Here is a 25,084-nt window from a genome sequence, read left to right on the forward strand (position 1 = left end):
TCGTTCGCATTGTATATATGTCTATACCAATCCGGTGTTTTATTTACAATATACAAGGCCTCTGTGATGTGAATAAATGGAGGCTTCTTTGGTCATATGTAAATACTATGCATCTCCATGTGGTTTGTTTGCAAGAGCATAATCAGCATAGTTTTGCTGGAAGATAGGGAATCTTCTTTGGCTATCAAATCTTCTATGCAGGATCTTGATCTTTTTCTAGTACCCTCATAATGGTTAAGCATAATTTACCCCACAATGATTCGAATGGCCGTTGGCTTGTGATACAATGTATGATTCAAGGAGAACTCTATGAATTTGTGAGTGTTTATGCTTCGCAACCTCAGCATATAGAGCTGAGATGTGGCGCTCTTTACGGTCATACCCATGGATTTCAAATGCTTTCATCACAGGGTATTTTAATAATTCCCCTGACTTTCATGATAACACCTCTCACCACTCTCATATGATGTCCTCTAAAAGGCAAGATTGGATGTAGACAATGACTTCTTTAGATGCATGTGATTTGTGGACATACCTCATGCCACAGTCAAAGGGTTATACTTTTCATCATAATGTTGTTATGCATTATTGGGCACGTTTGGATAGATGGTACCTTCTGAATGCTGTTCAATATGATGCATACACATGTAAGATGCGGATTGATCATTCATTGCACCTTTCTGATCATTCGCCAGTATTGCTTGCCCTATACTTTGGCATGGCTAACGATGATTGTCCCTTACCTCATAAAAGGTTGCTCATGATTAATAACAGTTATTTGTCACATGCTCTTTTTGTTGATTTGGTACATACAGTTGTGCATCCTCTTCTCATGCACATGCAAGAGGATATAGATTTTGCTTGGTTCAGCTTTGTACAACGAATGCAAGCTGTGATACAAGAGTATGGAAGGTGGTATATGGGAGAGAAAAGAAAACAAGTTGAACAGGCAAAATTGGCAATACAAGAGTACACAGAAATCAACCATTCTAGAGACCTAAATAATGACGAGCAACAGTCGTTAATGCAAGCTGAATTTTTTCGAACGTAAGCTTAATAAATGGCAAACTAGGGCAAGGCAGAAGCCATTGCTTGATAAAGGATGCTCGTCAAAAGCTTTTTTCAAAGGTCTCCATGCTTCCAAGCAAAAACAATGCATTACGAGAGTCAAGAGAACAGATGGTACATGGACATGCCCAAGAACACAGCTTGTAGAGGCTTGCCGTAATTACTTTTCTCGCACTTTCGTTGCCCCTCTCTTGCTTTCAAGAGGCTCGTGATGTGTGAGAAGTTTTCTTACATCAGGTTGAGCCTATACTTACATATCAAGAGGCTAACAATATGGATGAGCCCTTCACGGATGTAGAACTGGATGATGCTTTAAAAGGCCCAGGTAAATCGAAGTCTCCAAGCTGGGATGGTTTGACAGTGGAGTTCTTTCAAACGTTTTGGGATATTTTGAGATTTCCGGTTTTGTTTATGGTGAGTCACTGCTGGAATGTTGGATGCTTGCCATCCTTATGGAAAGAAGGATTGCTGAAATTACTACCCAAAAAACAGCTTTGTGAAACCATATCAGATTGACATTCTGTCTCGCTAATTCCAGTCACATATAAATTGGTTACCAAGATGCTTGTTAATAGAATAAAAGGTGTCCTACATGTAGGTTTGCATCCTGCGCAATATGGATTTGTCCCTCGAAGACAAATCACTAACAATATAGCAAATGTGTATATTGGCATTGAATATGCCAAGTATACGGATCAAGATGTTCTTATCATGCAGGTGGACATAGCTAAGGCTTTTGATTTGGTACAATGGGAGTTCATAGCTCAAGTTATGGACAGAATGGGATTCGGGCCCAAAATAAAAAATGTCATCTTTTGGCTTTATCAAGAGGGATTTAATTAAATGCATTTCGGGCGGAGAACTTTCAGCCTTGTGGTACCTTGGGAAATCTGTTTGGCAGGGTTGTCCGCTTAGTGCACTTCTGTATGCCATCCAATGCTTCTTTACATGTATAGACTGACATGAGATGGACAGCTACATGGTCTTTCCATGGCTGATGGTATACAATTTGTGGCACAGGCATATGTTGATGACTCTTTCTTTTTTCCCAAGAATACAGAGGCGGATGTTAAAACTCTCATGAAAGCAGTGCCCCTCTATGGTTTGGCTGCAGGATTACCTGTAAATTTCCAAAAATCAAAGTTGCTTCCTTTGAAAGATTATGATTGGTATCAGCTTTTGTGGCTGAGTAGATCATCCCACCTAAAGAGATAGTCAGGCATCTTGGTTATCCCATTGGTTGGGAATTGTCTTTGAAAGATGAAACTCAATGGGTGGCCAAATTGCACTCTAAAATTGAATACAAGAAATTATCTACATGGCCTCTACATGTGTGATTGTGTATAGTACAATTGATAATCATAGCATATGTCCAGTTCTATCTTCCGCTCTTACCTTGGTCGAGCAAATAGATTGATAATTTCATGTCTAAAGCAATGAAAAGCGTGTGGAAAACCAACGCAGATAGAAAAGGTTTACGTTTGTTAAGGTAGGACCTTATCTATTCGCCCAAAATGCATGGTGGGCTCAATGTCCTTAACATTCATTATCATATATTGGCAAGGAAATCCACTCTTCTACCTGCATGTATAGATAATGCAGCCCTTCTAGCCAGGCCCAATGGTTGAGGAAACACAAAGAATTCAAGATTGGTGTTTTGATAGACAAATTCTAGGATACACTCCTGGATCAATTTGCAATTTGTATGCAGCTAATGCTTAAAGGTTACTCCTACCACCTCCATGGATTGAGGATCATGCAAATCGCCTATGGCATATGTCAAAATCTCTTGCTTGGTGGAAAGGTGCATTTTAAAGAAGTAACGATTGTTTCTGTGGAGATGTCTAGTTGGAGTATTCCCAGTTGGATCTCTTTTGGCACGAAGGCACATTGCCACCACTGCTTCTTGTAGGCGGTGCTCTCATCCTACAGAGACAATGCTTCACCTTTTGTGGTATTGTCGCACTCTCGTGATTTTGTTGATGATTTGTTTGTACATCTTCGGGCTCATTTTCTAGGGAGACGTTTCGGTTGAATGTTCTGGCTTTTTGGTTGCCTTTCTCCTCCCCTACCAGATTATATAGACTTCCTTGACTGGACCAGATTCAGGGCTTTGTGGACTATCTATCATGCTCGGAATCAGTCGCTCTTCTCTGGAGATTCTATCCGTTTGTTTTTTAATTTCTGGAGAGCCCTTTTCTAGTCTCTCCAAGATTCTCATGAAATCGGAGGACTGACCTTCCAGCAATTAGAAGTGTTTTCCCACTGTTTTTGATCTAAGTAGTAGTTCTCCTAATTTGGCACAGCTATGAATGTATATTTCTTTTTTCTTTATGAGATAGTGGTTTCACTAAAAAAAATGTTTTGAGGGAATGGATGAAACGGAAAGGAAGAAACTGCTGAAAGGCCTGAAGCACCGTTTCAAATAATGAAAATGGCTGAAATGGAAGAATCACATTTGGGCCCAAAAACCCCTTGATTGAGGTGGTCTATATAATTTTTTACAACAGGAATTGTTTTTTAAATCAGTTTGTTTTATGTCACAAAACAATCTTCTTTGCAGCTTGCAGGCAAAGACCAAGAAATAATGTCACAGACGGAGAAGATAAATAATCTTCTTTCGGAGCTTGGAGGACTGAGAAAAAGACATGTGAAACAAATAAAAAACAGGGTGAATTTTCAGGATGAAAATGATTCAAATAAAGTAAACTTTAGCTTGGAGGTGTGTTTCTTAAATCTTCAGACTCCATGACAAAAAACTAATATATCTTTGAGCTTGTAAGGGGTTTTTTAAAATCTAAGCATGCAACTTTTCACATATTAAACATGTATGTATGCATGCATGTATGAATGCATGCATGGATGTAATTATCTATGCATGCATGCATAGATATATGTGTCTGTGTGTGTGTGTGGATGCATGTATTTATGCTTGTATGGACCTGCTTACATGCATACATATGTCTAATATAGGTATCTATGTCATAATTTTGAAGCTTTGTAAGTCTATCTTTTGGCACTCCCCCCCCCTTCCCTCCCGAAAATAGACTTCTATTAAGTAAGATAGAATCATACAAAAGGGAGACCTCAGAACAATCTGGGGCATTATGCCAAGCCATAAGAGTCCCGTAAAGGTCGTGGAAAAAAATATGCCACGGTCCCATTGTCTCATAAAACAATTGCGCTTTGATTGAAGATCCTTGTATGCTGGCCCAGGTGGCCATCAGATTGTGAACAATGCCACTCCATATTCTGCAGATACATTGGGTATCATAAATCTGAGTTTCCTCAATGGCCTCTGAACATCTGGCCTTCCAAATATGCCATGCCGTGATACTAGCAATAATCTCCCAGATAGTGTCAATATGCTGTGGAGGCATTGTATATCCTGACCAGAGGATATCCTATAGTAGACATCTCTGTGCTATGCTCCCACAGACAAAAATAGCCAGGTCCGATCCCTTACCCTCAAAGTAACATAGTCTGGGGTCCAGACTGAGTCAACCATGCAATAGAACCCCAGCTAACATAGACAGGGCCAATACTTAGCCTGCCCAAAAGCTGAGCCATAGAAACCCAAATTCTCTGTGCACCTCTGCATTCCCATAAGCAATGAAATATTGGCTCCGTTGGAGCTGGGAATCTAGGGCACGATGGGTCCTCACAAAAGATGGATCTCCACTGGTTGGTGGACAGCCCGCCATGTAAAAACAACCAAAAGAGAAGGAAATCTGGCTCCTCCTATATGAGTGTCATAGCATCTGCCAAAATCTCCTCTGAAGGTGAGGTGTAATGCCATATGTCTCCCAGTGAGGCCTCATAGTGGGAACTCTCTAGCTCTGACCAAGCATCAACAACCTGGCATTGTGCACTGTGTAACTGAGAAAAGGTATACTCTTCGTGCGGTCAGATGCATCAATCCACTCCCACTCTCTAGGGTCCCAATGTAAGTCTCTGATGGATCATGGGACATCCACCATTAAGCTAAAGGCACCACGAGTCAGTGATTATCCCTGGGGAAAGGTCAGTATACCACCTCTTCCTAGAGCGGCCTACTACTCTCATTGGATGGATCACAGAATCAGGTGTACCTCCTGTACAACTTTTGGAGTCCCATCACCTAAAGGGGCATACCTGCCCTAGAGAAAACACCCAACTGGGAATGCTGATGCACACGCGTGAAAGTACCAGTGATCTAGCGGTTAGGTATAGCTGCATCAATCTGTGCAATCCGTATCTCTCCCTCTGGAGTCTGAGCCTTCGAGTAGATACATATCTATGGGCATTTTGAAGATTTTTGAAGTTCTTCCAGTCATGAATGGTTGCTGCACACCTCTCCCAGTCTGCCCATTGCATATACCCTGCTGCACCCAGTGGTCTTAGTTATCTCTGATGAGGTCGCAATCCGTCTCTCTCCCTCTGGAGTCTGAGCCTTCGAGTAGATACATATCTATGGGCATTTTGAAGATTTTTGAAGTTCTTCCAGTCATGAATGGTTGCTGCACACCTCTCCCAGTCTGCCCATTGCATATACCCTGCTGCACCCAGTGGTCTTAGTTATCTCTGATGAGGTCGTTCCACATAATGGTTTGTCTATCAGCCTCGTCCACAGACTCTGGTGGCATATGCCATAAGAATATCTTCATACCGCACCAAGCATGGATAATGGAGGAAAGCAATGGAGAGGAAGGGGGCTGGTACTCTGCCTCCGAAAAGATAAAGCGTGGGCTGTGTATCCAATGGCCACCACTCTTAGGGATACATCTGATAATATGATAGAAGAAGAAGTCCTTCGAAGGCTCAATGCCAGGAAGGAACCCTCTAACTACCAACTTGCAAAGCAATGCTTTGCACTGAATCTCCAGATCTATGATGTTCAGTCCCCCTTCATGAATGATGGTTTCCCAAGCAACTCTGGCCCTGGTGTCTGAAGTGCCATTCAACCCTGACCATAAAAAGTTGCAGATCAGTCTCCACCGTTGACCAATGCATCTATGGTCAAAACACCAGCAAGTGGTGATAAACCAATCTGTGGCAAGCAACACTTGGATTACCACTAAAGCTCTAGAGGCCAGGTCAAAGCTTATCCCGACCTGACATCCAAGGTATCTGGCCGTGTGTCCTCTCTCAATCCATGTAAACCCATTTCCGTGCCCCAACCAATCCTGTGAGAGTCACTAACCCAAAAGCCAATAGATTTATTCCAATTTATGGTAGCCCCTGCTGCCTAGGATGCCTCAAGAAACATCTCTGTATCATCTGCCAGCTCAGAATCTAAAAGCTCCTCTTCTGTGCGCAAAGGTAGTCTCAATCTAAATACTCTAGTCATGGAGCGAAGAAAAAAGTTCATAGGCTCTGCATGCCAATGTGGCGCTCTAGAAGGGGTTTATGTGGACTGACTCAGCAATGTGTGACACCCAATCTTGGCAGTGTACTGAAAGAAGGGAACCGACTCTTGGCCTTACCATAATGGAGGCCAAAACCACTCACCTAGATCCCAATCTAAGTCTACCAAAGGTGGGTTCTTCCACAGCCACAGTCTGTACTCACATAAATTGGAATCAATCAACACAGGGGTCAATAAACCACCCCTTGCCACGAGAGGCAACCACCCTAATCTGCTGCCATCTAAGAGTATCAATCCTGGGACTAAGGGAGGATCAATCATGTGTAGCCTTTGTCACCCACCCGGAAGTAAGAGGTGCCATAACCAGTAACTCCTCCAGTAACCATGAGAGGAACTCCTATTGGTGAGAATTGGCCTGCCAAAAGGGCTTGGAATCCCCCTCAAAGTGATGATCCAATCTGAATAGCCACTGTAAACGAATAGCCTCATCAATCTCGGTCCATTGAGCATGCACAGAACTGAGACCACCTCAATGTGCTGGGCCAGATGAAGGTCGGATATGTCACTGAATGCAGACCTCCAAGTCCGCACATAGCGAGCAGGACTTGCATCCCAGTGAGCCCAAGAGATGTAAGATCACTCACCAATCATGTGCCCAAAGGCATCTCTGATGTGGGGATTCCATAGGATAAGTTGTCGCTCATGGTTCAAGGGCTCACTCCAGGGGATCACACCCGGAAGATCTTACTTTGGGATTGTGTGTGTCATTGTCACCCTCACCTTGGTGGAGATCGGACTATCATTTTTCACTGCTACCAGCTATCAGCCGCCTCGTTCGGCCTTTCTTCATAGTTTACTGCATGTTTGGCAATCTAGCAAACGATCCGCATTGCGTTTTTGCATATCAGCAACCTATATTTTGATACTTCGGTGACAATGTGTACACACTTTATTAAGTTTTGGCGACCAAAACTCACTCATAAATTATGACCAGCCCTATGTTCACACACACTAATGTTCTGAGGTGGACAAATCTCAATGTCCACTGCCCAGATCTTATCCCCTTTGTTCAAAGAGAGCAACCAACCATGTGCTTGGACCCCAATTAGCTTTCCCTCTCTACCCGACACCAAGGGTGGACATCTCATCATCTGTCTCTTCCTCTTCTCTCTAGAAGTTGGCACCCCCCTTCATGAGGCCTTATGGCTGTATTTTCTGCTCTTTCTCCTTTCTTACACTATATCCAAGCTTGTAAGAGTGTTTTCCAAGCTTCCAAGAGTGATTCCAAGCCATATTCACTCTCCTACACACTTCCAATAGCTGAAATTCAGCAAAATAGTCCTTTTCTTTGCTGTAATTTCTGGTCTTTTGGCTGAAAACCCTAATATCAGCCTTTCTTTCTTGAACTGAACCATAAGGGAAGCTTTCGCAGGGTTCCCTACATCCACTTGAAGACTTTTGTCGTGAAGGATCATGACAAATTGAAGATTTCAACACTCTAGACGCTTGCATCGCGCGAAGACTTCCGCTGATATCGACTCAACTTGCAATTGGTAAGCTTTAATTCTCAATTATGGAAGCAAAAGGGAGGAATAGGACTCCATGTTCACATACCCTCTAAAACCGAGGTGGGAGATATAATCCAAATTCCAAATCACTCGTAAACTTAGAGTCCCTATCACTGACTGTGTCCTGCGGTAACCCGTACAATCTAAACAATTGCTCGATAAACTGCCGTGCTAATTGCGTAGCTGTAATAGTCTTCCGGGTCGGTAAAAATCTAGCCATTTTTGTCAAGCGATCTACCACAACCCAAATAGAATCGTGGCCTTGATATGTTCTTGGTAATCCGGTAATAAAATCCATGGAAATACTTTCCGATTTATTACCTGGGATTTGCAAAGGATCCAACAACCAGCCTGTCTAAAGCGTTCAGCTTTATTTGCCTGACAAATTTGACACTTGAGAACATAATCTTCTACATACCCTTTCATCTTTGGCCAATAAAAAGTGTGTTTCACTAACGATAGCGTCCTGTGTATCCCAGGGTGTCCAGCAAAAGAGGCGTCATGACACTCCTTAAGAATCTTGGACCTAATGTCCGGGATCTGTGGTACACAAATTTTGTCATTACGGAATAGTATACCATTCCGAATCATCCACTGGCCTCCTGCAGCCTGAATGGTAGACTGCTCGGTCATTGAGTCTTGGTCAATCAATGAGCTCCCGTCCTGGATCTTCTGCCAAAATGGACCAAAATAACTATCAGTCCTACAAAGCTCTCTCAATGACTGAAATAAGTCAGTAGAAATCTCGGTGAACGACAAAGTATTCACCTCTCGAATTCGACTAAGCGCATCTGCAACACTATTCATGGACCCTTTCCGATAATGGATCTCAAAATCAAAATCTTGCATTAACTCAGCCCAACGAGCTTTCCTTCCTCTCAAATCATCCTCATCACACACATACTTGATTGACTGATGATCAGTCAATACCACAAACTTGGAGCCATATAAATAATGTCTCCAAACCTTGAGAGCATGAATCATAGCATAAAGCTCCTTCTCAAGGGTTGGCCAACGAGATTGAGTGTCATTTAGCTTTTTACTTTCAAAAACAACCGGTCTACCATCTTGAAATAGAGCAGCCCTGATGGCATAGTCACTGGCATCAGTTTCAAGAACATAAGGCCGACTAGGATCGGGTAAGGCTAAGATAGGTGCTTCCTTGACTTTATCTTTCAAAAGTCTGAAGGCCATATCCAAATCGTTATTCCAAGTGATAGGCTGATTTGACTTACGTCCACGACCTTTCAATAAGTCGGTCATCGGTAGTGTGAGCTGAGAGTACTCCCGCACAGATTTCCGAAGAAAAACAACAAAACCGAGAAAAGAACGAAGTTGTTTCACTGTTCGCGGTATAGGCCAGTCCAGAACCTTCTGAACTCGGTCATAGTCAATGCTCAATCCATCTCTAGTGATCTTGTGTCCCAAGTAAATGATGTTTGTCATAAAAAACTCGCATTTACTTAACTTAGCATATAGTCGATTCTGTCTTAAAATAGATAAGACGATCGTGAGGTGTCTAACATGATCCTCAAGAGTACGACTATATATCAAAATATCATCCAGGAACACCACCACAAATTTTTCCAAATGTTCACGAAAAAGATAGTTCATCATTTGGAAAGTGGCTGGAGCATTGGTTAACCCAAAAGGTAATACGAGAAACTCGTAATGGCCATACCTAGTCCGAAAGGCGGTTCTTTCGACATGCCTTTCATGAATACGTATCTGGTGATAGCCAGTACGTAAATCTATCTTCGTGAAATATTTCGCTCCTGCTAACCGGTCAATCAGGTCATCTGATCTAGGGAGAGGATAACGGTTCTTAATGGTCAGCTTGTTCAATCTCTTGTAATCTATACACATTCTCCAGGTGTTGTCCTTCTTTCTCCTAAGCAGCACAGGTGCACCCCAAGGTGATTAACTTGGACGGATCCATCCTCAAATAATCTTCGAGTTGTTTAGCCAACTCATCTTCTTCAGCTTGGCTCATCCTGTAAGGTGGAATACTGACAGGATGGGCACCAGGGATCAAGTCAATACGATGATCTACAGCCCGTTCAGGTGGTAAACCCAATGGCAGTTCCTTAGGAAATACATCTTGAAACGAATCAAGTATCTTCTGTAATTCTTCGCTTTCAAACACACTTAATTCATTTACATCCATGGAAGGGATGAGAAAGGAAGAAAGTGGAATCAATACACAATGGAAAGCGGTATACAAAGAAGAATCCATTATATTTTCAAAATCAACTGTATTTACAAGAGGTCCTTGAGAGGGATGAATACAATCACCTAAAATACTATACTGGATGTCCCTATGCTGAAAAGAAAAAATATGACTAGACCAATCTATCTGGACTTGAAGAGTCTTGAACCACTCAATCCCTAATAACAAGTCTACATTTTCTAGGTGCATAACATAGCATTCCAGAGTATCTTTGTAGTCCTGAATCTGGATTGGAAGCATCTCCACCTTTCGATCCCATACTTGCCTTCCCGCCGACCGCAGGTAGGCGTACCTCATAGGTATGATCGCTGGGTGTCGTATCAAGACTCAATTTCTGCACAAGTTTGTAGTTAACAAAGTTGTGTAACCTGCCAAGGTCTAGAAGAATGTGAATTTTATGGCCATTCACTTCTCCATAAACTCGGAGAAGATCATGCAAGCCAAATACTTTAGAATTGAACAGACAATCAGAACATGTACTAGGGCGAGAAAGTACAGTAATTGACGTGCCTGTCAAAGACAACTGGTTAGCTGCCTTCGGCTTGGGTCCTGCGTGGGTCTTTGCACCCTTTTGCTTTGGGCACTCGTTACGCATGTGTCCTTTTTCTTCGCAAATAAAACAACGTTGATGGCACGGAAGCGGTAGAGCTGTCTACGCCCTTATAGCATGCCACACTTCCACACACGCATGCAAACACACCAGAACACCAGACCAAAGAGCATGAACAAGACTCATATTTCAGAAAAGACCTTGACCTTTACAGAGTCGGATGTCCCAAAATATCCCAGACACCAGCTACACCAAGCACCGCTCGCAATCAGTCCTCTCCAGCTCCTGGTCGCTCCCAAATCCCTTCGTTCCTTGCTCCTCTGCAGCAGCAGCCCTTCTCGCTCTCTGCTTTGCACCTCAGCTGAGGTCCTCTCTGCTACACCATCAACTCTCTGCCAGTCCTCAAGGCAAAACAGTCACCCTTCTGACTTCGTCACAAACTCAGCAACAACCAGCCCAAACCACACAATACCAAAGGCCCACCAGCCCTTTCTTTTTCCTAGACCCTCAGGCGGATCCCACACACAGCTGCTCTCTCAGCTCTCTTTGATCAGCCCTTCTCCCGGGTGGCTATTTTTTGTCTGTCTCTGCAGTCTCCAGAGGTTGTGTTTTGCATCTCTCAGCTGCCCCAGCAGCTTTATCTCTACAACTGCGTGCTGCTAGTCTCTCTTGCGATGCCTTCTATCTTGCGCTCCCTTCTCACCAGGCGGTTGTTCACAGCAACCCTTCTCTCTTCACTGCTGCCCACCCTCTAGTCCACGCTGTACCAGCTCCTTGTCTTTGACCAGCACCTCCAGTCGGCATCCACTCTCCTTGTCACACTAGAGGCCCCGCTTTGTGTATCTGCAGCCCCACCAATTCGAAAAGCTGCGCTCCACTACTCATTTTCCAGCTGCGCCAACCCACTGCGCCCATCAACCCATAGGCGGTCTCCTCTCCCCGTCTGCTCCCAGCAGTCACCCGCGGCTGCTCTTCACAAAAGAGAGAGAGCCCTCTCACAATAACCAGGCCACCTCACTGTCTTCCGCCAGGCCACTCTCCCTGGCGACTCACACCTTCGCTCCTTCTCGAAGTAGCGCCTAGCTGCACTTCGCCTGCAGCCTCCACACGTCGACTCCTTCAGCTGTATCCACCGCGGCTGCTCCCAGCTGCACACACACCAACACCTCGGTGGCGGCTCCCACACGCGGCCTTCCTGGGCCTGGCTCCACACGCCAGAAGACACACAGGCGGCGCTCCCCAGCTAACCACCCCCACAAAACTCAAGGCTCCTTCACTCTAAAAAGAGAGGCCCCCTCCTTTGCTCGTCTGCCTGCTCCAGCTCCTCGCACACACACAGCGGTGGCCTCCTGCCCCCCGTCTCTGTGTCCACTCCTCTCCCCGCTGCTCCTCTGCAGCCCTCCACACCTTCACTGCAACCACACCCGCGGCTGCACCAGTTCCTTCACTCTCCCACAGAGTGGCCTGTCTCCTCTGCCCGTCGGCTCCTCTTCCAGCTCCACAGTCCCGTACTCCAACAAGACCCAGAGAGTCCCCCCTCTCTGTACTTCACCCCTCGGCGACTTCTTTTCGCTCCCCAGGGGCCGCCTCAAACCCACGGCGACTTCTTGCCGTCCCTCTTTTCTCTCGCGGCGCTCCCCCTTTCGTCTCTTTTTTGCTGCGCCGACTCCACGATCACCACCTTCTGGATTTCTTTGCTGGCAGCCCTCCCAAACCTCCACGTATACCACGTTTTTTATGGCCACTTTATTCATCATCTTCTTTATTTTATTTTGAAAAAAAGGCCACTATGTACTCTTCACACCATCCCATTTTAAAGGCAACAAAGGCCCCTTCCAATTTTATTGCCCATGCCTTCCACATACCTTCAATGCGACCTTCCAAGTACCCACTATATTTTTGACGCGCCCACACATTCAATGCCAAGTAGCTGATACCGCCTTCAGCAACCTACGTTCCGGACGAGCCTGTGCTTCCAGAATTTCATCTTTTTTCTTGCACACACACTTCCATCAAAACCCTATGTCTGACTGTCGCATCCACGATGCCCACACCGAGTCAATGGGTGTTCCCACGACTTCATCACAACACCAACAGCACTCATGTACACATGTACAAGTTGATTTTGAGGTTTCCACAAAACATCACACATATTTAGCAACCCCCTTTCTTCTGCTGAGACATTTATGTCCAGCAGCTGCACAATCAAAAACCACTTATCCCCCTGGATCAAACAAAAACCTCGGTGCATCTTCCCTCCAATCCTTCACGCATTCCCCTCCATCAAACAGCCATTGATGGATCCTGTCATAACTTTCCGTTTCCAGCAACCCCCTTGGCTTTTTGTACATGGCTTCCTCACCATCCACTGTACTTCCTCCTCCAGACCACCTCACACAGCCTTGTGAGGGAGACAACCATCCCTCACCTCTACTTCCCTCTGTCACATTTGACTCCCACTCATAGTCATGTACCGAGATAACACTCATCTCATCATCAACTCCCATCTCATGGTCGCAATCCAACTTGCAGCCCACATCACTGGCTTCCAACCCTTCCTCTGGGCAACCTGCCAGACCCAAACTATAACCAAACTGCTCATCCATGTGCTGAGCATCCACATGCGGTGTGTTCACCATACACTCACTTCCCTTCAGCCCATCAACATCACACACAGCAACCTCGTGCATTGCAGACTCATCATTGTCGCTTTCCTGCAGTTTCTCCAGCTTCAAGACCATTGGCGATCCTGCAAGATTCTCCACATCTTGCACAGGCATCCCTACCAAGTCTAAGCTCCCCAAACTCCCAGGCAAAGCATCTTGGTCCCCCTGACCAACAACAATAGCCTCACATGCATCCTCACCATCACTGACAACCACCTCATCCTCTTGGGCATGACAAGGAACACACACCTTTTGATCAGCATCCACACCTGCGAAATCTCTCACACCATCAACCAAAGGAGCATCCAGCTCACCATCAGTCACACCATCACTCTCTTCATGCTCAACTGGCATGCAAGCACTCTTCTCCAAGGAAGCCATCTCCAACAGATCATCTAGTGCACTATCCAGTACACTGTCCAACTCACCATCCACACTCTCACCACAGGCTGCAATATCCAACTCATCACCCGGATCATCCATACGGGCTCCATCCACAGTATCTTCATTAGTGACACCTTGATCATCACTCTCCACCTTGACTGGCTGAAGTACTGGCACCTGCTCACAATCCACAACATCATCAATAACCTCATCCTTCTCCTCCTCACCTCCTGAAAGCTCTTCAGGGCTAATTCCAGAAACCTCACCCTTCTCCTTTTCCAACAGGCTAACCTGTCCCATGTCCTGCTCTCCAAATGTGACCTTATGGACCTCACAAACACTGGGCTGAATTGCATCTTTCACCTGCACATTAGGGCCACTCACCCTATCACTCATTCCCCAAGACAATTGATATATGCCACCATTAGTTTTGGCTGGTCTCTCACATTGCGGACTCATATGACCCCACTTACCACAATTCCGGCATTGCACATCACACAGATACCCTTTCCCTCTTCCAATATCTACTGAATTTCTTTCAAAACCAGATGATGCATCAGTCTTCTTTCCCATATCATTCATGCCTCGTCCTCTTCCTGTGGACTCTATCCAATTCACGCTTAAAGACTTCATGAGCTCCACTGCTTCATGAACTTCCCTCTTCAAAGAATCCTCCTGTTTAGGAACAGCAGCAGCTTTTCTTCCAGGATGCATACTCTCAATCTGTGGCACCTTCACAAACCTCCTCGGCTCTTCCTGCATTCCCATCTGCCTCAGACGCTTCACCTTCCACTCCTTCTCTCGAGCTACTCTGACAGCCTCTTCAAAGCTATCCAGGTTCTTCAGCTCCACCTTCAGACGGATTGTTGGCTCCAGACCTGCCACAAACCGCTCCCTCTTTATCATCTGCGGGGGCACTTCAGGAATCAGAGCCTCACACCATAGACTCCACAGTCTACCAAACTCTATCAGATACTGATCCACATCCTGACCATCCTTCTGCTGAATGTTACACAACTCCTTCCACACTTCATTTGGACTCTTCACATGGACAAACTTTGCCAAAAATGCAGCTCTGACTACACGGTACTCAGGATCCTGTCGATGAATATTCCTGTGTGCAGTCATAAACATCTGTAACCATACTTTTGCATCACCCTGCAAGCAATAAGCCAAAATCCGAGAAAGGATTTCCGGGGTTGCCCTGTCTTTCATCAAAGCTGTAAACTCCATCTTCTCCAGAAACCTGGTTGCATTCTCCTGTGGCAATCCCCAATACTCCGGAAAATCCTGAGCCATTTCCAAATCTTTCTTCACACAGTCCCTGTTCTCTTTCACAACCAGAGGAAATCTGTTCCTCTGTGGAGGCACCAAAAAGTGATGGCACGGAAGCGGTAGAGCTGTCTACGCCCTTATAGCATGCCACACTTCCACACACGCATGCAAACACACCAGAACACCAGACCAAAGAGCATGAACAAGACTCATATTTCAGAAAAGACCTTGACCTTTACAGAGTCGGATGTCCCAAAATATCCCAGACACCAGCTACACCAAGCGCCGCTCGCAATCAGTCCTCTCCAGCTCCTGGTCGCTCCCAAATCCCTTCGTTCCTTGCTCCTCTGCAGCAGCCCTTCTCGCTCTCTGCTTTGCACCTCAGCTGAGGTCCTCTCTGCTACACCATCAACTCTCTGCCAGTCCTCAAGGCAAAACAGTCACCCTTCTGACTTCGTCACAAACTCAGCAACAACCAGCCCAAACCACACAATACCAAAGGCCCACCAGCCCTTTCTTTTTCCTAGACCCTCAGGCGGATCCCACACACAGCTGCTCTCTCAGCTCTCTTTGATCAGCCCTTCTCCCGGGTGGCTATTTTTTGTCTGTCTCTGCAGTCTCCAGAGGTTGTGTTTTGCATCTCTCAGCTGCCCCAGCAGCTTTATCTCTACAACTGCGTGCTGCTAGTCTCTCTTGCGATGCCTTCTATCTTGCGCTCCCTTCTCACCAGGCGGTTGTTCACAGCAACCCTTCTCTCTTCACTGCTGCCCACCCTCTAGTCCACGCTGTACCAGCTCCTTGTCTTTGACCAGCACCTCCAGTCGGCATCCACTCTCCTTGTCACACTAGAGGCCCCGCTTTGTGTATCTGCAGCCCCACCAATTCGAAAAGCTGCGCTCCACTACTCATTTTCCAGCTGCGCCAACCCACTGCGCCCATCAACCCATAGGCGGTCTCCTCTCCCCGTCTGCTCCCAGTAGTCACCCGCGGCTGCTCTTCACAAAAGAGAGAGAGCCCTCTCACAATAACCAGGCCACCTCACTGTCTTCCGCCAGGCCACTCTCCCTGGCGACTCACACCTTCGCTCCTTCTCGAAGTAGCGCCTAGCTGCACTTCGCCTGCAGCCTCCACACGTCGACTCCTTCAGCTGTATCCACCGCGGCTGCTCCCAGCTGCACACACACCAACACCTCGGTGGCGGCTCCCACACGCGGCCTTCCTGGGCCTGGCTCCACACGCCAGAAGACACACAGGCGGCGCTCCCCAGCTAACCACCCCCACAAAACTCAAGGCTCCTTCACTCTAAAAAGAGAGGCCCCCTCCTTTGCTCGTCTGCCTGCTCCAGCTCCTCGCACACACACAGCGGTGGCCTCCTGCCCCCCGTCTCTGTGTCCACTCCTCTCCCCGCTGCTCCTCTGCAGCCCTCCACACCTTCACTGCAACCACACCCGCGGCTGCACCAGTTCCTTCACTCTCCCACAGAGTGGCCTGTCTCCTCTGCCCGTCGGCTCCTCTTCCAGCTCCACAGTCCCGTACTCCAACAAGACCCAGAGAGTCCCCCCTCTCTGTACTTCACCCCTCGGCGACTTCTTTTCGCTCCCCAGGGGCCGCCTCAAACCCACGGCGACTTCTTGCCGTCCCTCTTTTCTCTCGCGGCGCTCCCCCTTTCGTCTCTTTTTTGCTGCGCCGACTCCACGATCACCACCTTCTGGATTTCTTTGCTGGCAGCCCTCCCAAACCTCCACGTATACCACGTTTTTTATGGCCACTTTATTCATCATCTTATTTATTTTATTTTGAAAAAAAGGCCACTATGTACTCTTCACACCATCCCATTTTAAAGGCAACAAAGGCCCCTTCCAATTTTATTGCCCATGCCTTCCACATACCTTCAATGCGACCTTCCAAGTACCCACTATATTTTTGACGCGCCCACACATTCAATGCCAAGTAGCTGATACCGCCTTCAGCAACCTACGTTCCGGACGAGCCTGTGCTTCCAGAATTTCATCTTTTTTCTTGCACACACACTTCCATCAAAACCCTATGTCTGACTGTCGCATCCACGATGCCCACACCGAGTCAATGGGTGTTCCCACGACTTCATCACAACACCAACAGCACTCATGTACACATGTACAAGTTGATTTTGAGGTTTCCACAAAACATCACACAACGTCCTTCCTTCTTGAGCTTTAAAGCCCTAAGGAGTCGTTTCTTCTTCGTTGGTGTCGAACTGGAATTCTTCGAAGGTTGGTCCGAAGACTTTCCTTCAGTGGTGTTAGCCATAGGTGTAGAGAACTTTCGTTTATGCTTGTTTCCCTGCTCGGTAACGGGTTTCGACTTGGAAGAGACCATTGTATCATCATAGATACGAGCTGAATGAATGGCTTCGTCCAATGTTTTGCATTTGTTATTTTTAACCTGTAAACGGTATGAGTCTGGTAAACCAGCTACGAAGAACCCCAAAAGAGTAGTGGGATCCATCTTTGTAGCTTTCATCTGCAAGTCCCTAAACTTCTGGAGGTAGACCTCATAAGTGAGGTGCTGTGAGGTCATGGTCAAAGCTGTAAACCGGGCAACAACATCATAATCATCCTCTTTCTTGAGGAATTCCTTCTTGAAGACGTCTTCGAATTGTGCCCAAGTTGTTGGCTTAGGGTTGAGTTCCTTCCACCAAAGCAAAGCTTTGCCTGAGAGGAAACCTGCTGCTAATTGGATCTTTTTTCCATCATCATATGGATGAAACTGAAAATGGACCTGCCACTTATGTAGTCATGTGTCCACGATCTCCTTGGTACGCTGCTTTTGCTCGCCCCCGAACAGTTCCGGAGTAATATTGGGGCCTAAAGCAGAGGCCAAGGTATCCATACCTGAAAGAGTAGAGAGGGTAGTGGTCAAGAGAGCGATGGAGTTTTGCAAAGCTTGCATCTGCGCTGCGATTTGTGCCTGACGTTCCGAGGAAGAAGCTTCGAGAGCTACTTTGAACTCTTGGAAATTTGATTTTGACACATAATCGTCAAAAAGATCGGCATCGGTATCTTCCGTCCGGCAAGCCTTCGCGTTCGACAAGGGGCAACAACACCGATTCTTGGGTCGACATCGTGAAGAGAACAAGTAGAGAGAAATTTCGATCTTTGCACAATAAAAGTGCAAGGGAACTTGAGAGCTTGAGAGCTTGAAAACGTGAGAGATGTGTGGCAAGAAGCCCACTTAAGGGGTTTATATAGGTTTCCCCAAAAACTAAAGATCCCAAAAAGCTATCTTTAGCTTTTGCTTTTGTGTTTTTTTTTTTCAGAATATATATATATATATATATATTCTGTTGTCTTAAAAAAACACCTTTAAGCATTAAGTAGGCTTTTTAAACCTTTTACTAAGGTTTAGGAAAAAAAACGAAAGCAAGAGAAAAAAAAACTTCTTGCTACGTTGCTTTTCGCTAAATCCATCGCCACCTTCCTGCCACCGTCGGACTGGGAGTATGGGTCTTGAAACTGCCGTCGCCTGCGCACGTGCTTTTCCGCCGGCGCATATGCTTGGCTGCCCGCCTATCTGTGTACCCCACATCGACTGCCCATGTGCGCCGCTTTCAGCGTGCCTGCGCACGAGGGGAACCTGTCAAATGCCTGAGTACTCCTGCATCCGCCTGGTGGCTGGCGCTGTCGCCTCACACTGGTCTTGCACACGATTGTGTGCCTATGCGTATACTTGGCCGACTGCACCTCATAGGTGCGCCTGTGCCAGCTTGCGCACCAGCGCCTGTACACGTGCACCGGATCATGCTTAACAGCCTGGCAGCGGACGACTGTATAAGAGTACCCGCCCTGGCTGCGCATACAGGCGCTAAACAACACAACCGGCGACCTTCTCTCTCTCTCTCTTACAAAAAATAGCCAACATGCTTTTTTTTTTATGTTTTCTCTCTTCAGTTCGTGCGACTGCACAAACAAGAATCTAGCCTTCTTCTTGCAATCACAAACCAACCCTACTTAGACCACCATCTCCATCTTCATGGATTTCTTCGATGAAAAAAAAACAACATACTGAATCTGAAAACAGCAGTATGCACAGAAAAAACAGCAAGCTTTTTGGAACACATACCTTTCTTCGACCTCATCTTCTCTACCTACCGACTTGCTCGTTCACGAGGCATGCTCTGATACCACTGTCAAATCCCCACCGGATCTCCTCGTTGAACGCTCCTGGTACGAGACTCAAATCCTGCAAACAAACAAACAAACAACAAGGGGGTGCAGGCCTGACTCACCTCCCAACCGTGACAACCGTGGGCAAGCCCACAGTCTTGGCTGTCCCCACCAAGCCACGAGCTGAGCTAACTAGGTTGACGTACCGACCAATCTCCTCCTCGTGACATCCCATACCGCCACGAAGCTACCCTTGCGGGCCTCGAGATTGCTACTGGCCTCGGCTGTGTAAAGCAGGTGCACGTCTGCACTAGATCCAGGCTCCAGACCATTGAGCTCTCACAAACTCGCGAGACTCTCTATATGACTAATGACTAACCTTGGCCACCCTTTTATAGGCTCTTGGCCGGTCATCGGGGGCGCCCGTCCGTTAGTGTATCCCTAACTCAGCTCGCCAATCAGCCTGCCTAGCTCCAAGCTTCCCCAAACCTCGAAGCTAGTCTTGCGTGCGTGTAGCACACGATAGATACACACTGTGCACATGACACAAGACAACATGAAAACCTCTGTGTTGCTGAAGTAGGTCCTGGATATGGAGCTGTCGGCGAGTAGAGGGTTTGGGTCTCCTGGACCTTTGGCATCTGGCTCTTTGAAGGGCCTGTGCTCTCTCACGGAGTACCCCTTGAGTGCCTGGTGCCAGCATGCCGCAGGCCTAATGGGTGCTCACTCGGTGGGGTCGTGTCACTCGATCATGGGTTATCTGCTGTGGCAGGTATCGCATGAGAGTGTCACTTGGGGCTTGCGGGTGGGGGCCAAATAAGTCAGGGATAGATGTATGTGCGGTATCCTGCCTCTCATTCTGAGGCATCCCGCCTATCATACTTCTGCCTCAGAAGTCTATCTCTGTGATGCCTCAGCTCTAATCAATATAACCCTTTGACATCTCTAATGCATCACCAGTGACAAAATCGCTCAAAAAGAATCTCTGTACGTCATGGCAGGTCTGACCAGTGCGTCAAAAATCCAGCTCTTCGTGCTCAGTTCTTGGAAGTGAGCATGGAAACACCGCCTCTCCAACTGGGCCAGGGCTGCATATCCTCTAGCCATCCATGCCTCTGCCGCTGGGCATTGGGTGAAAACAGGCCCTGTGAAGGTAAATCCGAAGTATACTTAAGAGGTGATGATCTCAACTGCCTTGCCACTTGATGAGAATACATATGATGGGCATGCAAAGTGTTAAAGAGCATGATCTTGGTGTTGCAAAGATTCACTGCTTCCTCAGAGAATGTCTGAAGTGCACCCAACTTCCAGTGCAACCCCTCGGCTGGGTCTGATATGAACAGGATATCATCAGCATACAAGAGGATGGGTATCACTGCAGAGGCAAGTTTTGACCCAGTGCCTCGCAGCTGGTCCATAAAATCTGAAATCTCATCAATTTACACCCAAAAGAGAGTAGGTCTTGGCAGAGTGGGCAGCCCTGTTTGATCCCAATAGTGCTGCATATCTCACCAGACATGCCTGAGGTGATTCATAAAATGCCATCATTCTCCATATCAATTTCGGGGGAAACTGCAACTCCTTTAGGCGAGCAAATAGCCCTGAGTGTGCGGAACTGAGTCAGAGGCTTCACACAAAGCAACAATGGAAATAGCCATGATTGGGACTGAGGCAAAGGCTTTCCTAATGAGGAGGGGCATGGGATATGTGATATATATATATATATATATATATATATATATATAGAGAGAGAGAGAGAGAGAGATGGGAGCATGTCATGTTGGCAGAGAAGCTTCCGGATCGTTTGTGTGTGTGTGGAGGGTCCTGATGCTTTGTATCAGGGGCATCTGGTTTGTAGAATGTATCGGCCTCTCTTGCTAAGAACTCCTTTGGGATGTGGAGCCAGAGTGCGGGTGTCGGTGGTGGGCTCTGAAGTCAGAGCAGAGGCACTGGTATGGGTGGTGGATTCTGATGTGGATGCCTATGCCACAAAGAAATCTGTGATGGCTCTCTGGGAGGTGTCCTGTCAGAGACACTACATCACTGTGGCGTCTGAGCTCCATCAAGTACATGCCCAAGCATCTCTGATGCTCATATTGTATCACCCATGCGAGTGGCCCAAATCCCTCGGGAAAGGCAGTGGAATCTACCCCATATCTCGTAGGAAGCCTGCAGCTAAACATATAATGGGCCTCATCCTCTACTGCTCCCATGGTGCATACTGTGCATATCCACTCCGCCTATGGGATATTCTCGGCTCTGCCAGTCGAGGTACTGGGAGGATACCCTGAGCTGGCCAAATGCGATATGCATAGTATGTGACATGTGTAGTTGTGTGTATCCTGGGATCTTCATGAATCCATCATCGGAGAGTCTCAAAAAGTGATCTCTGTAGAACTCACCGATGTATGTCTGAGTAGATCTAACTGGGGGGGGGGAGAGAGAGAGAGAGAGAGAGAGAGAGAGAGAGATTGGCTGAGGTTATTCTTGCTTCGATCTAGAGAAAGGCTTGATAAAGTATCTGATCTCGCATTACTTTTATAAATATCTTTAAAACCAATTATTGTCGTAGTTCCTCCAATCAATGATACATCATGCTGGAGAGAATCTGTATTGACAAACTATTGTCAAAAATTACTGTGATCATTTTTGGCTAGGTAATTTTGTTAGAGCTGCAAGTACTGCAAGAAAATCAATAATTATGTTATCCCCCCCACCCTTCATCCCCCTCCCCCTCCCTTCCCCGCTTTTTTTAAAATTACAAGATTAATTTCTTTTTGGGTTATTATCAGGAACTAGGCATGACTTTACAGTGCAGAAACCATGAGCAACCAAAAGCTCGTGAAGCAGTCTCCTTCGAATTAGAAGAACACCTGAAACGATTAACTGCCTATGTACGGAACTTAGAGACATGCATACAAAAGGGTGGAAATAATGCAGGATATGAGAAGCGGTTGTCCAATAAACAACAAAGAATTATGCACAAATCCAATCTTGCCATGTCAGAGGAGCCAGTCACAGTTTGTTTTGGTTCTAGTGATAGTATGCATGTAGCTAATTCTATTGAAAATCCTCAGAACCAAACCTTCTCGATGGCGGGTGTTAAGAAGAGTTCTTATTATTTACATAGTGATTTTGAGTTTGATATGCCCGGGGATGGTACACAGAAGTCAACCATGACAAGGCAATTACCATATCTTTATCAAAACCGCAATATCATATCATGGACTCAAAGCCATTCTCAAGAGAGAGTTACTGCAGCTGCCACTGTTGATACACCCAAAAAGTTCACAAACTTGCTATCTAGATGCATTTCTTGGAAATGGAGGTGGGCTGCAGCAGCATCACAACTGAAAACTTTATCAAAGGAGCTCCAAAACATGACAATTACAAAGAGGGACAAATCAATGGGAAATTTCACAACCCGTGAGGCTACAGCTGCAAACCATGATAAGTTTATCACCTCCATGCAGAAGCTGGGATTTATACATGTACATAATCTGAATAGTTCTCACATTCCAAATAAAATGTGCTATCCGCCAGCTAAGCTCAGGCAAAAAGAGGCCAAGTTCTCTGTGCCAGGCCATAAGGTGGTCTCCATTGTGCTGTCCATGTGGCGAGCATCAATAAAAAATGCCAAGCTCGAAAAGGAGGCAGTCAATAAAGATGAGAAGCTAAGCAGATTGCTGTCAGGGTTGCCTTGGCTGATACAGAGATTCGAAGAGAGGAGACACTTGGAGCGGATGTTCCACCATTGGGTGCTCCATATGTTGCGCTCGAAATTACAAATATATCATGCATCCATCCATCATTCGGGTTCATGGTCCGGCTGGCAAAAGAGGCCCGCAAGTTCCCTATGGGTTGCACAACTAGGCTTGGCTGATCCTGTTAGTATGGAAAGGAACGGTTACCAAGGGCGTTACATGAGATACATACACACCAAACCCAATGAAAGGCAGGTAATATCAGCAGAAACAAGAAAAGGATATAGTAAGAGCCCTAATAGAAGTGATCTTACCCCTTGCAGTGAAGACTATCTTGAACAGAATTATAGGGATGCAGAAGCTAGTGTTGATAGCTCCCCTTGTGAGTTGTCTTGTTCAAGTCAAAAAGACAACAGGTTATCTCTCCGCCATAGTAAATGTATAACAAGCTCACCTGAGTCACCTCATCCGTCTAACAAGGTTGCAGTTGGTCATGGCAATAATGCATTGGGTTCTACAGATGACTTGTCTTGGAATAAGAGATACAATGTGACAAGTTTTACAGAAAAAGCAATGCAAGCACTTCAGGTAACTAGCATGTCTTCTTTTACTTTTGTACTGTTTTCTTGCCCATTTATATGGCTTTTATGGTAGCAAGCAATAATATTCAATTATTCAATTTACATGGGTGTCGACTTCAGCTCGAGAAGCTAGATAGAGACTCTAACAAGAATCTATGTAAAACAAACTCTGCTATTACAAATGTGAAAATGGCAGAAAAGGAATCAAACAAGCACTAGTTCAGATTGTGAAAAATGAATATTGATTTCAAGTGATCATTTTAAGAAATCCAAGAGACACGCACAATACTTTTCTTGAATAAACTCTGTGGCTTTTGGTGAAGTTTACATGATCAGAAACTGAGAAGCTCATCATCACACCCCTAATTCTAGTAGCATCTTCCAGATGTACTGACTGTAAAAGTTTGATAGATAGAGGAGTGGGTAGTATGTATATCCTCTAAGTAAGTTTAAGGAGTTTCAATGCATCCTCCTGGTCAGCATCTCCAGCTGCATCTTTGCTGTGCATGCATTGAAATCTTGTAAAAGCAGCACCTCTCCTTTTGGCGAGAAAACTCCTTTAGAGAGTATGGTATGGAGAACCTAGCTCTTAAGTATTGAGAGTATGGGGATTTCTTTGGTCGAAAATAACAGACAGCTATATATGCATTGTGGCACTTTTATTTGTTTGAGATTTTGTATGTATGTGTTGTTTGGAGCATGTGTGTGGAGGAGTTAGTTTAAGGAGTTTCAATGCATCCTCCTGGTCAGCATCTCCAGCTGCATCTTTGCTGTGCATGCATTGAAATCTTGTAAAAGCAGCACCTCTCCTTTTGGCGAGAAAACTCCTTTAGAGAGTATGGTATGGAGAACCTAGCTCTTAAGTATTGAGAGTATGGGGATTTCTTTGGTCGAAAATAACAGACAGCTATATATGCATTGTGGCACTTTTATTTGTTTGAGATTTTGTATGTATGTGTTGTTTGGAGCATGTGTGTGGAGGAGTTACGGTGAATCAGTCTTGTCTTTGGCCTGCCAATAATGCATCTTGGTCATGGTCCAATAGCATTGTTGAAATATGCACCAAACACATCCCTAGAAGGATGGGGCCAAATGGACCATGTACAGCTTGTGCCACCTCTACAGTCCGCCATTGCCTAATTTCCCTAGTTGTAGGTTCGCCTACATGTGCCCTTGCTTGACCTAAGAGGGCTTGGACAATAGCTTTCTCAGCTAGGAGAACTGAGCTGTTTCTCAGAACTGTGTTTTTCACAGCCATGCTCTTCTAACTTTCATTATTGATTAATTATCACTAATCCTATCTTGTTTTGGCTAATCAAGTGTTCTATCTAAGCATTATCACTTGTTTCTACAAGGTTCTTGAAATAAAATCTAAACCTCTTTCAAGCCTTTCACAAGTTTCTAGCTCCAAGTCTCTCATTCACTAAGAGCTTCAATCTTCAAGGTGACTCAAGTTTGAGTCAAACCATCTTCAATACTTGCTCTCAAGTGTGTTGCTCAACTCTCTAAACCGTAATGGCCTCACATGACACTACCTTCCGCTTCAAGGGGCAAACTTTCCACACT

The 25,084-nt window shown here is 45.8% G+C and overlaps 1 protein-coding gene across 9 annotated transcripts in view; it reads left to right on the plus strand.

Annotated features, from left to right (window-relative positions):
- The window catches only part of LOC147612455 (uncharacterized), an 83,506-nt gene that overhangs the window by 52,629 nt on the left and 5,793 nt on the right, over positions 1 to 25,084 (plus strand). For 6 of the 9 annotated variants that reach the window (XM_086783054.1, XM_086783051.1, XM_086783057.1 and 3 more), the window contains 2 exons: positions 3,632 to 3,790; positions 22,026 to 23,525. In XM_086783054.1, the coding sequence (XP_086639180.1) occupies positions 3,632 to 3,790; positions 22,026 to 23,525 (1,659 nt within the window). The remainder of the gene's footprint in view (positions 1 to 3,631; positions 3,791 to 22,025; positions 23,526 to 25,084) is intronic. The other 3 variants (XM_086783055.1, XM_086783056.1, XM_086783058.1) reach the window with 1 other exon arrangement.

The sequence above is a fragment of the Cibotium barometz genome, chromosome 45, assembly GCF_041138505.1.
Source record: "Cibotium barometz isolate CiBa-2024 chromosome 45, ASM4113850v1, whole genome shotgun sequence".
NCBI lineage: Eukaryota > Viridiplantae > Streptophyta > Polypodiopsida > Cyatheales > Cibotiaceae > Cibotium > Cibotium barometz.